This window comes from Lynx rufus, unplaced genomic scaffold (assembly GCF_022079265.1).
Source record: "Lynx rufus isolate CCGP_SWC_20201006 ecotype Redwood Valley unplaced genomic scaffold, mLynRuf1.p SCAF_13, whole genome shotgun sequence".
NCBI lineage: Eukaryota > Metazoa > Chordata > Mammalia > Carnivora > Felidae > Lynx > Lynx rufus.
In genome coordinates, this window is record NW_025814827.1 from 2580426 (window position 1) to 2595979 (window position 15554).

Consider the following 15554-nt stretch of genomic DNA (forward strand, 5'->3'; position numbering starts at 1 on the left):
GGGTGCTGGGTTGGAGCAGTAGCCTAATTAGCAGTAGCTAGTTTAGAAAACTAGCCTCTCTCAGTGTGGAAACTCCACTCCATGGGTGAACCAGGGTGAAGAAGATCGGGGCCCCCATAGTCTCAGCCTGCCATGTTTGGGATAGTTTTCTCACCCTATGAGTTGGGGATGGGTTGAGAAAGAAAGTCCTCTTAGCTACTCTTTCCTGAAATAGAACTTCTGCAACACAGGGGTGAAGGAAATGGGAAATGCTGGTAGTCTGTCACCCCCAGAGAGATACAGTAGCCCTCAAGTGGGAGCCAAGGTAACAAGAACCCTGTGTTCTTGGCTGTACTCTCCTAGAGTGATGCTTCTGTTACAATGAGCTGCAAGGAGAGAGGGAGGAAGCAAGTCATAGCTCAGATGCCACAATCTCCTATTCTTCTTACCAAGTTTTAGTAGATTTTCTTAAATAAATGTTTCTTTATTTGCTGTATGTCTTCAGAATACTTTTGAGAGAAATTTTTAATTAAATTTCATTGGTTATCATTGTTTTATTAGAGAGAAGATCTGTGGAGCTCTTCTTGTCACCATTCCAGAAATCATCTCCCTAAGATCTCTTAAATCCTGGTGTTCTAAGATTTCACAATAACAAGCCTTGGTGAGAGGTTTAGCTTTGTTTTGTTTTCATTTACTGTGCTGGATAGTCAGTGGACTCAATGTGGAAATGTTTATTGTGGGTTTTAGTTGTAGGTAGACCCAGATATATATAGATATAAATATAGGATATAAAATCATATATATGATCATATATCATATATATCTACATGAGCAGCAAATATATATCTTATATATATCTCATACCTATCTATATCTATCTATATCTATATATCTATATCTATATCTATATCTATATCATCTATATCTATATATCTTCTCCCCTGACAGTTGTCCCTGTCTCTCTTTCAGGAATTGGAATCAGTCAGATAGATGGTGAATCTCAAATAGATCTAATTTTCTTATCTCTTTTATTCTATTATCTATCTCTGTTTCTTTCTGTTTAACTCTCTGAAAGGTTTCCTTGACTATCTTTTCTATCACTTAAATGTACTTGTTCTCTCATTGTTCCCCTTCTTGTGGCATCTTGTTCTTGTTTCAGGGTGCAATACTTTTCCCATTCTCTCTGAGATTATCAATGATAGTTTCTTTGAGGTTTTCTTCTGTTCTTTGCAGCATCTTCATTCTGAGATCTTCGTTTCTGAGTTCTTTCTTTCTGTTGTTTTGGACTCTCTTACATGCTGGAAGCTTCTCTCAAATGCCTGGGGATTGGCTCTTTGTTTTGGAGACAGACATCCCAACCTGAAGTCATGTTCATGGCACCTGGACATCACTTTCTATGGAAGAGAAAAAGAGCCAGCTTGGCAGCTAGTCACACCTGACTCAAACCTCACCTCCACACCTCCCTGCTTCTTGAATCTGATTGGGTAAATCCCCTGAGAATCAGTTTCTCTTTTAGTAGAATAAGGATAATAATACACCCTTGCAGATCCCAGACATTCCCATTAGTAACCAATGTAAGGTACTTTAGTTAATTCTTATTGTCTCCATTGAGCATTGATGTGCACTTCTCCTTCTCTCCCTCCTTTCCTATCTGACATATTGTCATGACCATGTCTCTGCCAATTATGGAGGAACAGGCCATTCCTAATCATAAGAGTTTGCCATCATGCTGTCTTAAGAAGAGTGGTTAACTAGACAAATTTTGGTATCAGGTGGACCTGGGATGCAAGCCCTGCACTGAGCCCTGAAACAACAGATATGATGTAAAAGCAAAGATTCACCCAATGTCCCCAAGCCTTATGTGAGACCCGTATTTACTACAGTCAAAAGGATGAGAGGAGGAGAGCCTGGGTGGCTCAGTAGGTTAAGCATCTGACTCTTGATTTCACCTCAGGTCATGATCTTGCAGTTTGTGAGTGTGAGCCCCACACTGGGCTCTGTGCTGACAGTGCAGAGACTGCTTGGGATTTTCTCTCCCTATCCCTCTGCCTCTCCCATGCTCTCTCTCTCAAAATAAATAAAAAACTTTAAAAAAATATTTTAAAATAAAAAAATAAAAATAAGCAAAAAAGATGAGAGGAAACAGGAACAATATACTCTGAGGGGTGTAGAGCCCACCCAAGGGGAAGATCCTCAGTGACAACTGGCATCTGGACCCCAGAAAAGAGGTCCCTCTCTGCTCCCCAAAGAACTGGAGAGTCATGTCTTAGAGCAAAGAGCACATCTTCAAGTCTCAACAGCCTGGAGAAGACACAGTTCTCCGGAACAGCTGTTGGACTTCCCGTGCCACATACACATGCTTCCCTGCCTTCCCACTTCCCCCCAACTTCTTCCTGCCATTTCCATTTTGCTGCTCAAGCCGAGGCCAAGGTTCTATTTTCTTGAGGGTACCATGTCCCAAGCAAGGTTGTGAACTAAGAGAAGGGAAGGGACAGGCCCTCCCAGGGAAGGACACCCAGCAGGGAAGGTCTTGCCTCCTAGTGAGAATCCTAGTGAGCCCTCTAACCACCCTCAGAACATTCTGCACCAGCCATGCAAAGTCTCCTCTGAGTCGGGTCTGGCCCTATTCCTTCAGGTCTCTGAACCAACCATGGCTAGTGCTCAAACCAGAGGTCTCTGGGCCCAGGCTGGGAGCTTGGCTAGCGCCCATGCCATAAACAGTGCCTTCTGGGAAGGGCATTCCATGCAAGGAGTTCCACACACCTGAGCCCTCTGTTGAGAATATGTGCCTCCAGACCTGTGTACCTCACCCTGGAGGTGGCAGGTCACTTGAGCGGAACCAGCACACTCGGTGCTCAGGGATTCTCCTGCACTCCAGTGATCCCATCCTTCATCTCTGTCACCTCTCCCACATTTCTGAGGGACACATACTGGGCACATATTCTGAGATATACTTGGCGAACTCTACACCCTTCCATCTAATGGACCTCAAGGGGCACCTCCTATGGGCATTGCTCTGTGCTAGGTCAGGTAGGATAAGGCAAAAACAGTAAAAAGGATGTATCCCTGTCCTCCAGCTAGTTGGAATAAAGGGCAACACTTGCTAAGTGTCCAATAATAATGCAGTAGGAGCCTAGAGGACGGATCTATTTTAAAAGGATCGACCTGAGGGGCGCCTGGGTGGCTCACTCAGTTGAGTGTGTCTGATTTCAGCTCAGGTCATGATCTCACAATTTGTGATTTTGAGCCCTGCATCGGGCTCTCTGCTGTCAACACGGAGCCCAGTTCAGATCCTCTGTACCCCTCTCTCTCTGCCCCTCTCCCATGCTCTCTCTCTCTCTCTCTCAAAAATAAACATTTTAAAAAATTTAAAAAAAAAAAAAGGATGGACCTGGAAATGTTCTCTAGCTTGATCTGGGTGGTAGTCACACAGGTGTATGCACGTGTAAAAATCATCAAGCTGCACAGTTAAGATATATACATTTCAGTTACAAAAAAAATTGTAACTGGCCCCAACCCCAGAACTCAGCCGAGAGTAGACAAGTGGGGAACAGAAGGCAGGAGGCAGTGCCATGGGGAAGAACAGGTCTGGCGGCAGTAGGAAGGAGCTAAGAGCACAGGATGGAGCCCTTGTCAAGAAAGAAGACAAAGGCCTGGGGACTAACAGAATGGCAAAGACGGAGAGGATCAAGAGTGAGCGTTCTGGAGTACAAAAGCCACAGCAGCCCTCTCTTTAGAGAAACAGGAGTTCTGGAAAGTCTCAGTATGCACACAGTTGATGGGGAAGTGAGGGACGGATTTGCCGGCTTCTTTTAGATTCTGACTGAATGGGGACCATATGATGGACAGATGGAATGTCCAGGGTACCAGAAAACACTCAGATTTTGGAAGAGGTGCCCTGGTTAATGATTTCAAATGAGGACCAGCAGCAGCCAGCCCACAACCCAGAGACCATCCCCATTCCCAATGCCTGGTTTCCTGAAAGCAATCTAAACAGAACAAACCCAGAGCCCACTCTAGGCTAGCCAAGGTCAGCCCACCACCGTCTTGGCCCAAGACCCTGTATTCTGGGGACATGTGTGGGTGAGTCTCCAACTCAGAGGTGGAAGAGAGAGGGCAGACAGGATGTGCTGAATCAGTGCCGAGGGCTGAATCTAGACTGCCCATTAAGCTAAGCAGTGTCCCTCTCCACATCTCTGATCCCCCAGAGCAGAAGGCTCAGCACCTCACAGCAGCTCGCTCCGTTTTTCATAAGCCCGAAGTCCCAGGGTGTTTCTCTCTCTATGGGATTGAACTTTGTCTCCAGTAGATTCCTTGGAGTCTAACACACACTCCTGTCCCCTGGGGCTGCTCTTCTCTGCTCATCCAGCATTCTTGTGCACCGGTTCAGTTTGTTGGCTCTTCTGCAGATATTGGGTGGTGAGGACTCTGAAAGAATCACAACCCTTCAGGTGCAGTCTGGGCCAGGAGGAGAAACAATCACCTCCTTTGATCTGTATGCTATGGCACTATTAATGCAGCCCAAACTTCTGGGGAAGATACATGCATTGTTGTGTGTTCTCATTTACCTCATGGCAAAGAGAGGAAACTGTCATTTCACAGGCACCTGCCTTGGTTTCCCACAGATACTTGCTGTGCCCCTCCAAACCCTGCCCCACTGGGCCTCTGCCCATCCTATCCACCTTCACTCATTATCCTATGCCCTATTTAAGATTCTTCTTTCAGTTCCCCCAGCTAGCCCTCCCCTTCCTCCCTTTGCACATGTAGTAGCCTTGGTCTGGAATTTTCTGGCTCATCTTCTCCAACTAACTCCTGGTCACTCATATTTCTTCTGCTCCTTTCCCCCAGAAATCTTCCCCAAAGCCCCCCTCTTGCCCTCACTAAATTAGGCCCCACAGTTACCACTCCCATAGCATTCTGTACTTTTCTTCCAGGGTGCTTATCAGAGTGTTTCCTCTTCCTTATCTGATAAAGTCTGTCTCTCCCCTAATCTAGCTAGCTAGCCCCTGAGGGCAGGGTGCCTATCTGCTTCTGCCCCTCACTGTACCCCCAACACTGAACACAGTGCCTGGCCTGAGGTATATGTACAATAAAGAGGGATCAAGGGAATGAATGAATGGACGGTTTGCCACACCACTCCACCCTACCAAGACAAAGCAAGACGCCGCAATGTGGAATGTGGGCTTGAGACACAGGCCCACGTGGGCCCGTACTCCAGCACTGCCGCTTACCAAGATTATGCCTTTGGTGAGTCACTTCACCTCTCCAGGCCTCAGTTCACTCACCGGTAAAATGGGAATGCTAACAGTGTCTACCGCACAGGATGACAGGTGAAATACAGTCATGTACACAAAGAACTTGACACACAGTGCTCAGAACATAACGCCTCTCTTTTCCAGGCGGTGAGAAAGGCGTGCTCACAGCCTAGGACCTCCAACAGGTATGTCCTCATCACCTGTGCAAGGCTCCTCCACTGCAGGCCCAAAATGGTGGGGGTGGGGAAGAGGTTGTCCCTCGTAGGAGAATTGCTCTGGGAATTCTCTAATCTAGTTTGGGACTATCTTCACTCTCAGATGGCCTCAGAGCCCCTCTATCCTCATCCCTCTTCCAGAATCACAAGGAAAGGGCACACTTCACTGTCCCCGTTTTCTGACCAAGCAAGCTGAGGCTCTGAGCGCCGGCTGCACGGGGCACCCTCGTCTACTCCAGGCCTGGTGATGCCCCTCACAGGGGACTCTAGGGGGCCAGGTGACTCTGGCTGTGCCTCAGGCTTGCTGGGGAAAGGGGTCCAAGTTCTTGCCCTCTCTGTGCCTTCTTGGCTCACACTATTAGAAAGGAGTTTTCCTGGGGCACCTGAGTGGCTCAGTCGGTTAAGCAATGGATTCTTGATTTCAGTTCAGGTCATGATCTCCCGGTTTGTGAGATCGAGCCCCACATGGTTGGGGGAGGGGGGGGCATGCTTCTGATTCTCTCTCTGTGCCCCTCCACCACTCACACTTGCTCTCTCTCAAAATAAATAAATAAACTTCAAAAAAAGAAAGAGAAAGAAAGAAAGAAAGAAAGAAAGAAAGAAAGAAAGAAAGAAAGAAAGAAAGGAGTTTTCCTGTGGGGTGACTGGGTGGCTCAGTCGCTTGACCACCGGACTCTTGATTTTGACTTCGGTATGATCTCATGTCAGCTGCGCTGACAGCTCAGAGCCTGCTTGGGATTCTCTCTCTCTCCTTCTTTCTTTCTCTGCCCCTCCTCCCCAAAATAAATAAATAAATATTTTTAAAAGAAGGGGGTTTTCCTTTCTTCCTGCCATTTTCCTACAATAAGCACCAGGGATAAGTAAATGGAAAAAACCTGACATCATCTAAGAGGCCCTTCTAGGCACAGACTTGTGCCAGGTTTGTCTTATCTGCTTCCCTGTGAGATAAGACTGAGTGGTCAAAGTTATTTCTGGGCAGAAGGGAAGGGGGCATCAGCCCCTGGGCCATTAGAAAAATGACCCTGTCCTCAAGGAGCTTGCATTTGAGGCACCAATGAAAACCTCTGAAGCATCTCCAGGACACATTTAAAGCCACAAATTGCACAATCCAGTACCTGGGTTTTCCCAGACTCTTTTAAGGGCCGTTGCTGGCCTAGCCCACGCCAGTAAGCTCCTCCTGCCTGCTCTGGCCCATCTGAACCCTTCCTTCTTCAACTAAACCCCTTAGTTTTAGGCTTTGCAGGATGGGATTCCTCCTGCCTCCAGCTACCACATCCAAACTCAAAGCCAGACCTAGAACCTGTCTGTATCAGATGGGCCAGCTAGCCCCGGGCGTTTGCACACACTGCACCCTACTCCTGCTCTCCCCGTCCTCTTTGCTACCGCCTACCTCTCTTTTAGAATTCAGCCCAGGCAGTCTCCTTATAGAGCTCCTCGTTCCTCAGACCGCGTCTGCAGGCTGGGTGGGTTGTCCTGCAGAGCTCCCTTGGCACCCTAGGATCGCTTACCTCCGTCCCTTACCCCCTCCCTGGGCTGGTCTATCTGCTCTTCTGTCTACTTCACTAAGAAGGAAGTGCCCTAAGAACAAGCCTGGACCTTGCCCCAGGACAGTGTCTGGACACAGAGTTCGAAAAATGAATGAATACAAGGAGGCTGTGCATGTGTTGGGGTTGGGATATGTAGGAACTCACTATACTTTCCACTCAATTTTGCTGTGAACCTAAAGTTGCTCTAAAAATTAAAGTCCATTCATTCTTTTTTAAGTGAATGAAGGAATGAAGAAAGATGATCAGCCTTTGATGACACAACATTGGCTTACAGAGGCCTCAGGCTACTGTACTTGTGGAGACGCCACCCACAGACCAGTCACCCCTGAGGGAAAAGACTTCCCCTCCCTGCCAGCCTGCAACCCACCAGGGCGTGGGTGCACCCAGGTGGTGTGGTCTGCCGGGCTGGATGCCCAGCGGCCAACCCTGCCCATCCACCTGGGATGTAATATGTCGAAGGGTCTGCAAAAGCCACCTGACCTGTGGGGCAGGCCCTCCGTGTCTGCCGCTGACCCCACTCCTGGAAGGCCAGACTGGCTGGTGAATGTAGGAGGAAGTAACTCGGAGGCTCACAACCCCTCCAGGCATGCATGGTCTTACTCACTCTCTGCCCATAACCTAGAGTATTCCGGCATCCCAGACTACCACAGTCTCTCCGGGAGCCCCAAGAAGGACTGAGCCGGAGCCACGGCAGGATCTTTAGACCAGAGGGGACATTCCTGGCTCCAGGAAGTATGCCGTGAGATTTCTTAGTGTTCCTGTTCACCGATTGTAGGAAGGGGGCAACTCAGTGAAGATTTTTTTCCCCTAGAAATTCCATGCCTTGGCCACTGCCCCCCTGGAGGTCCGGGAAGATCAGGAAAGGCTGCAGAAGCCTTTGGGACCTCCACCCTGCCCCAGCCTCCTACCACACACTCACTCACCTTCCCCAGCCACTGCTCGTAGGCCAGTCCTGGAAGAGGCCACACGTAGACTGCCTGCCACACAGTCTGTCACACTCCAAGACCCAAGCTTTCCAGCTGTTTCTCCAGTTGGCCTTTTCCTCTGGTCATCTTCCAAAGGCTCTGGGCCTGGCAGACAGCCAGGGCTTGGAGCCGGCCAGTGCTTCCCCACTTCAAAGCTGTAGGAAGTTAAGCCTCAGTTTGCTCATCTGCCAAATGGGGATAATTTCCACTTTAGGGATTGCCATGAGGATTACATTAGAAATGGTGCCTGTCACTTCCCTCTGGTGCCCTGTGTGTAGGTCTGTGGGTTTATTCAGGTCAGTCCCAGTTGATGCCTGTTGTCCTAAATGTGTTTAGTGCCCCTTTTTACTCTCAGAAGTGCTCACTTTGGATGACAAATACATCTTCAGCCTACCTGCATGTCTTTCTATTTCCAGATCAGGCCCAGCCCATGTGAGCAGCACCACCCACCTCTACTCTCCCATGAGAGTACTCTCCAAGAGGCCATGTCTTGGTTTGTAGTTAGGACAACTTTTGCACCCATCTCTCTGAGCCTCGGCTTCTTTTTTTTTTTTTTTTTAATGTTTATTTATTTTTGAGAGAGACAGAGACAGGATGCGAGTGGGTTAGGAGCAGAGAGAGAGGGAGACACAGAATGTGAAGCAGGCTCCAGGCTCTGAGTTGTCAGCCCAGAGCCCGACGCGGGGCTCGAACTCACGGACTGCGAGATCATGACCTGAGCGGAAGTCGGACGCCCAGCCGACTGAGCCACCCAGGCACCCCTCGGCTTCTTTATTTTAATGGGCTAACGATGCCTACGTTGAAGGACGGTTAGGAGGACTAAATGAGATAAGGTATACAAGGCACATGCCAGGTGCCAGAGAAGCAAGATTTCCCTTCCATGGTCTCTCCCTCGTTCCCATCATGCCAATTTTCCCACAAGAGTGGAGCTCCAGAGCTCAACTTCTCCCGTCAAGAGAGTGATTGTTAGGGACACCCGGGGGACTCAGTCGGTTGAGCCTCCAACTTCAGCTCAGGTCATGATCTCACGGTTCTGGGTTTGAGCCCCACATCAGGCTCTCTGCTTGTCAACGCAGAGCTCACTTCAGATCATCTGTTCCCCCCTCTCTCTCTCTGCCCCCTCCCACTTGCGTGCTCTCTCTCAAAAACAAATAAAACATTAAAAAGAGAGAGTGACTGGGGCGCCTGGGTGGCTCAGTCGGTTGAGCGTCCGACTTCGGCTCAGGTCATGATCTTGCAGTTCGTGAGTTCGAGCCCCTCGTCGGGCTCTGTGCTGACAGCTCAGAACCTGGAGCCTGCTTCAGATTCTGTGTCTCCCTTTCTCTCTCTCTGCTTCTTCCCCGCTAATGCTCTGTCTCTCTCTGTCTCTCAAAAATGAATAAACGTTTAAAAAAAAAAAAAGGAGGGGGCGCCTGGGTGGCGCAGTCGGTTAAGCGTCCGACTTCAGCCAGGTCACGATCTTGCGGTGCGTGAGTTCGAGCCCCGCATCAGGCTCTGGGCTGATGGCTCAGAGCCTGGAGCCTGTTTCCGATTCTGTGTCTCCCTCTCTCTCTGCCCCTCCCCCATTCATGCTCTGTCTCTCTCTGTCCCAAAAATAAATAAACGTTGAAAAAAAAATTAAAAAAAAAAAAAAAAGGAGAGAGAGAGAGAGTGTTCCAAGTTGATGAGGGAGCTTAAGGCAAGCTGACGCGCCCCTACAAACATACCCCGCCCCCCTCAGATGGGATAAGTGTGACATTCCTAAGTCTGTCCTGGCTGCCCAAGAACAAAGGAAAGGACAGAAAACAAATGGTTAAACTGATAGAGTCTCCACCAGTTTACAAATAAATATCTTAGTCATATTAGAAGAAAAGGGCAATCTTATCAATAGCCTAATCTCCAGGAACTCCCTACCTTCTTAATCCTCTGCTAGAGGAACAAACAACCTAAGCTTGACAATAGCTAGGCCTCCAGTAACCTGTGAGTCTTCTTTAGCATATGGAAATCCCTTTAAGAAACTTCCTCTGGACTTTACCTCCCCCACCTCCATAGTATATAACCAGTCACTCTTCACAACCCCAGGTCAGCTCTTTCTGCCCACAAGTCCTGTCCCGTGCTTTAATAAGATCACCTTTTTTGCACCAGAGACGTCTCAAGAATTCTTTCTTGGCTGTTGGCTCCGGACCCCACCATCACTCTGAAACCCCATCAAAGTGACATATGAGCTCCCAAGCTGTGCTCTTTCTTGAGAGCCAGAAATGATCTTCACCCCCACCCCCGCCCACGCTCCACTGCAGACTCTGAGGGGCATCCCAGCTTCCCCTTCCTGCATGCATCCATGTGTTTCTACCCACGTCGGCTGCTTCCAAGCCCGCCGCTACAGCTGGAAACCCTCAGCCCTCACCCACCTGGCCCACATGGAGTGAAGGCACCTTTGAACTCTCTCTGCTCTTCCAGGAATCCAGAGGCCCAAAAGGGAATTTGTTGGGCCTCCAATCCCCATGGACCTGCTATCTGGGCCAACAGGCAAAGGGTAACCATGTACTTTCAGCAGATAAAGCCACCATGAGACCAGCCTGTTGCAGCAAGGAAATGACATACTCTCAGATCATAGCTGGATTAGCAGCATATCCTCCAAAGGCCCCGAAGCCCAAATCTCCCATGCCTCTTGCCCTCACACCCACCCACTCCTGACATTCCTTTGCTATTAGACAACTGACAGTTCCTCCAGCCTGATCCTTGCCTTGCTCCAGGTAGCACCAAACCTGCCTTGAACATTGTAGAATATTCGGTTCCACCAGGAAGCTCTTGGTATAAACAACCTGTCAGTCACTGGGATCTGATTCCAGGCCTCTTTGTTCAGAGGCATTTGCGTGACATTTCAGATTTTTGTGCTGCCCTAGAAACCACAATGCATGTATGAAGGAAGCCATAGGAGGACAAAGCTAATGAGGCAGCTACTAAATTGAGGCTACGAAAAACAGGTATCTGGGGGTAGTAGTGGTGTGTGGTAGAAGGAGTGTTTCAAAGGACCCCAGCGAGGTAAATGCTAATGAGGGTGCAGCTCTGGTTCTGAGGCGACAGCCAGAGTGGAGGTGGCTGTAGGGCAGAAAGAGAAACTGGGTGGGGGACCCTCACTTCCCCATCTATAAGACGGAATTAAATATATTAGTTGACTCCATCCTGAAGCTGTTGTTGTGTTAGGAGGGTGAAATGAGATCAACACATAACACATATGCACAACCTGAATATAATCCAGGGCTCCAGGTGGCTCAGTCCTGCACAGAGTCACATTCGGAGAAGCACACACTGGCAGAGGAATTTAAGAGGAACCCCAATCCTGGGGCGCCTGGGTGCTCAGTCAGTTAAGTGTCTGACTTCAGTTCGGGTCATGATCTCACGGTTCATGGGTTCGAGCCCCACATTGGGCTCACTGCTGTCAGCACAGACTGCTTTGGATCTCTGTCCCCCTCTCTGCCCCTTCCCCCACTCACATTTTTCCCTCTCGCTCTCAAAAATAAACATTAAAAAAAGAAAAGGAACCCCAATCCTCAATCCTTACATGGGTCTCTTGAAGAACCTTTAAGTGTGCCCAATGCAGGAGCGTAAGGCAAGCTCACAGGCCGCAAACACCCCCTCCCCACCCCCAGGTGGGATATGTGTGATATTCCTCGGGCACTCCTGGCTGCCCAAGAACAAAGGAAAGGGGAAAAACAAATGGCTAACTGATAGAGATCATAGTTCTGCAAGACTTGAGTCTCCATCTATTTACAAATATCTTAGTAAATTACAAGAAAAAGGCAATCTTGGGGCGCCTGGGTGGCGCAGTCGGTTAAGCGGCCGACTTCAGCCAGGTCACGATCTCGCGGTCCGTGAGTTCGAGCCCCGCGTCAGGCTCTGGGCGGATGGCTCGGAGCCTGGAGCCTGTTTCCGATTCTGTGTCTCCCTCTCTCTCTGCCCCTCCCCCGTTCATGCTCTGTCTCTCTCTGTCCCAAAAATAAATAAACGTTGAAAAAAAAAAATTTTTTTAAATAAAAAAATTAAAAAAAAAAGAAAAAAAAGAAAAAGGCAATCTTATCAATAGCCTAATCTTCAGAAACTTATAGACTCCGGTTCCTGGAGTCCCAACATCACCCCTCCAGAGTGATGTGGGAAACAAAGGCAGAAGGAAATGGCAGATAGAACTAAATTTCCTTATAACCTGCATTGACAAATACTTGAGGCAGGCAGAGTAAAAGGTTTCCCCAGGACCTCCCTACAGTCCTAATGCTAATGCTTTGCTAGAGGAAAAACCACCTTAGCTTGACAATAGCTAGGCCTCCAGTATCCTGGGAGTGGGAGTCTTCTCCAGCATATGGAAACCTCCCCTGGACTTTACTTCCCCCAACCCCATAGTATAAAACCAGTCTCTCCTCATGGTCCCAGGGCAGCTCTTTCTGCCCATGGGTCCTGTCCTGGTGCTCTAATAAAATCACCTTTTTGCACCAAAGACATCTTCAAGAATTGTTTCTTGGTCCTTGGCTCTGGACCCCATGAACCCCAGTGTCACCCCAAAAAACCTCATCACTCAGCAACATCCCTCAAAAAATCCCTTTTTTCCCCACCTCCAGGTTCTTGTGCCCCCTAGCAGCTCAAAAACTGTTAAGCTAACATACAAACTGTACCCCAACTCCCGGCCAGCCTGCATGGCCTTTCACGAGAGTCTCTCTCAGCTATTTTGGAGTTACTCAAGTCTCTGCTCCTGGCTTTAATTTCTGTCCCCATTTACCCAGTACCAGAATGTACCACACAAAGGAGACACAACCCCAAAAGTAAGACTCCCTCCCTTCCCTTTCTTCCCATCTCCCCAGTTCTCTAGCTCAGTCTGCTTTTTCCCGTTCTACACACAAAATGCCCAGGAACCATGAGGGCAGACTAAATTATCCCAAAAGAAAAAACAGTGGCAGGCAAAGCAAAATTCCTTTTAGTGGGTGGCACTGGGGACTGTTAATAAATCTTACAGTAACACACACACATAATTGCTATTAAGTAACCCCCGCAGCCTCGCCACAAGGACAGTGGTTCTTATACTTTCTAATCATGCTGACTTTTCTTCACATCATCACTCACTTTTGCACTCCATTTCCTTTCCAGAACCACAGGTCTGACCAAGGCCTTCAGCACAGCCTTGCTTCCCTGGCTTCGCATCTGGCTTCTTCCCTGACTCCAGGGTCTCAGTCCTCCATTCTGTCCCATGAATCACACAGCTGATCTTTGCCACACTCCCCATTCGTCCTGCTCCCCTGCTGAAGTTCCCGATGTCCCACCACACACAAAGCCTACGTGCCTATCCAGGTACCCCACATGAAGCATATGGCAGCATGTATTCACCCTTCACATCCACTTTTTTTTTTTAATATTTATTTTAGAGCAAGCGAGCAAGAGAGAGCGCGCGTGCACGCACAAGCTGGGGAGGGGGAGAGAGAAAGGAAGACAGGATGGGAAGCGGGCTCTGCATTGACAGCAGAGAGCGTAATGTAGGGTTGAACTCACCAAACATGAGATCGTGACCTGAGCTGAAGTTGGACGCTTAACCGACTGAGCCACCCAGGTACCCCAGTTTCACACCCACTTTTAACTTCACTGGTCCTCCAGTACACATGGGCCTGAGTTCCCCGCCCTCCAAAAGGGCCCACCCTAACTACTTCTTGATTCTCAACACCACACTTTGTACCACACAGTCAGGTGTTTGATTCTGTCATTTGATTGTTTTAAGGCCTTAGATCTTCTTCCCATAAGCTCCTTGAGACCAGGGGCCTCAAAGGCTTGTAAGTAGCACCCAGTATTCAAAAGTTGTCGTCTATTAGCTCACGACAAGAAAAACAGATCCGTTTCTACTCCAAACGCCTTGATGGAAATCTCCAGATGCCCCTGCCAAGTCTTTTGCATTAGCTCCCTGCCAAGTCATTTTTAGGAACTTCTGGCTAAAGGACAGAAGGAACCCTTTTAAAAATGTGTGTATTTACCGCTGTCTTGGTAGATAATACATTCATCTGCCTCACAACTTAGAATGAAGTCGGCCTCCCACATTTCTCAACCACCCAGCTCTGCGGCCAACAGGCAAACAATTGGGCTGGTTTCCTGTTCATTTTTCAATAGGTGTTTGATGCATCTACAAGCCAATAGAAATATATCCTCCTTCTCGCCCTTCACTTTTTTTTTAAATACACAAGCTAGCGTGCAATGACACTGTTCTGCGTCTTGCATTTTCTGCTTAGCAGTGTATCTCAGACAGCATCCCCCATCCACGCCTAGAGAGCTCCCTCACACTTACCTTGTAGCTGCGTAGTGTCCAGTGTAGGAACAACTCTAATTTATGTAACCAAAGCTCCAGTTGTTGAGATAGCGAGGGTGTTCCCAGCCTTTTACTGCCACATACAACGCTGCAATGAATAGCCTTATTCAGACATGATGTATCTGTGGGACAAATCCCTGGGAGTAGAATTGCTGGGTCGAAGGGTAAAGTACATATGTAATTTTGATAGATATTTCCAGATTGTTCTCCAACAAGGTTATACCAAATCTGCACTCCTACTAGCAATGCAGCAGGGTGCCAGTGCCCTCGCCCTCACTGATCTACTAGAACCTCCCTTGCAGTGCAGTCTCCATTTGGTTTGCACCCCTCTCCCATGCATGTGGTTGAGCTTCTTCTTTTTTTTAATGTTTAGTTATTTTTGAGAGAGACAGAGAGACAGAGAGAGAGCAGGGGAGGGGCAGAGAGACAGGGAGACACAAGATCCAAAGCAGGCTCCGGGCTCTGAGCTGCCAGCACAGAGTTTGACATGACGCTTGAACTCACAAACCATGAGATCATGACCTGAGTGAAATCAAGAGTCTGACCTTTAACCAACTGAGCCACCCAGGCAGCCCTGTGAGTAGCATTTAATGTTTAAGAGCCATGTGTCGCATACACGCACATGCACACACACATACACATGTGGACTCTATTTTTTATCCTCTGCTCACTTCTTTTATATTCTTGGTCTCTTGTATGTATGTATGTATGTATGTATGTATGTATGTATTTAGAGTGGAGAGAGAATCCCAAGCAGACTTCGCACTGTCAGCATAGAGCCCTACACAGGGCTCAACCCCACAAACCATGAGAACATGACCTGAGCCGAAATCAGGAGTCAGATGCTTAACCGACTGAGCTACCCAGGCACCCCATTCTTGGTCTTTTTCTAATCAATGTATGGCTTTTTATATACTAAGGGAATTAGTCCTTTGTTATATGACCTGCAGATAATTTCCCATTTATGTTTGCCTTTTGACCTTGCCTATGGGCTATTGCTAGGCGGAATTGTTTATTTTTCTGTAGGCAAATTTATCAGCCTTTGCTTTTATGGCTCCTAGGTTGTATGTCTTTCTCAGAAAGGAACAGACTCCCCCTCCCTCCCCCTGCCCCACACCTTTTTTTATTTTGTCAGTATAAGAAGCCTGGAATGACTTACCAGGCTTTGTGAGGAATAGGACAACTCCTGCCCTCCAGATCCCAATTTCAGTGGATAATAATAGGGCCTGAATAAGGACCATTTAATCTAGCCTGAGTTGGCCAAGGACGACTTTCCAAAA

General features: G+C 48.2%; 1 protein-coding gene across 1 annotated transcript in view; it reads right to left on the reverse strand.

The window, feature by feature from the left end:
• Positions 1-881: 881 nt before the first annotated feature.
• PPCDC (phosphopantothenoylcysteine decarboxylase) overlaps positions 882-15554 on the reverse strand; it is a 41541-nt gene continuing 26868 nt past the window's right edge. The window contains exon 5 of the mRNA XM_047074779.1: positions 882-1373. Within this exon, the coding sequence (XP_046930735.1) occupies positions 1218-1373 (156 nt within the window). The 3' untranslated portion in view covers positions 882-1217. The remainder of the gene's footprint in view (positions 1374-15554) is intronic.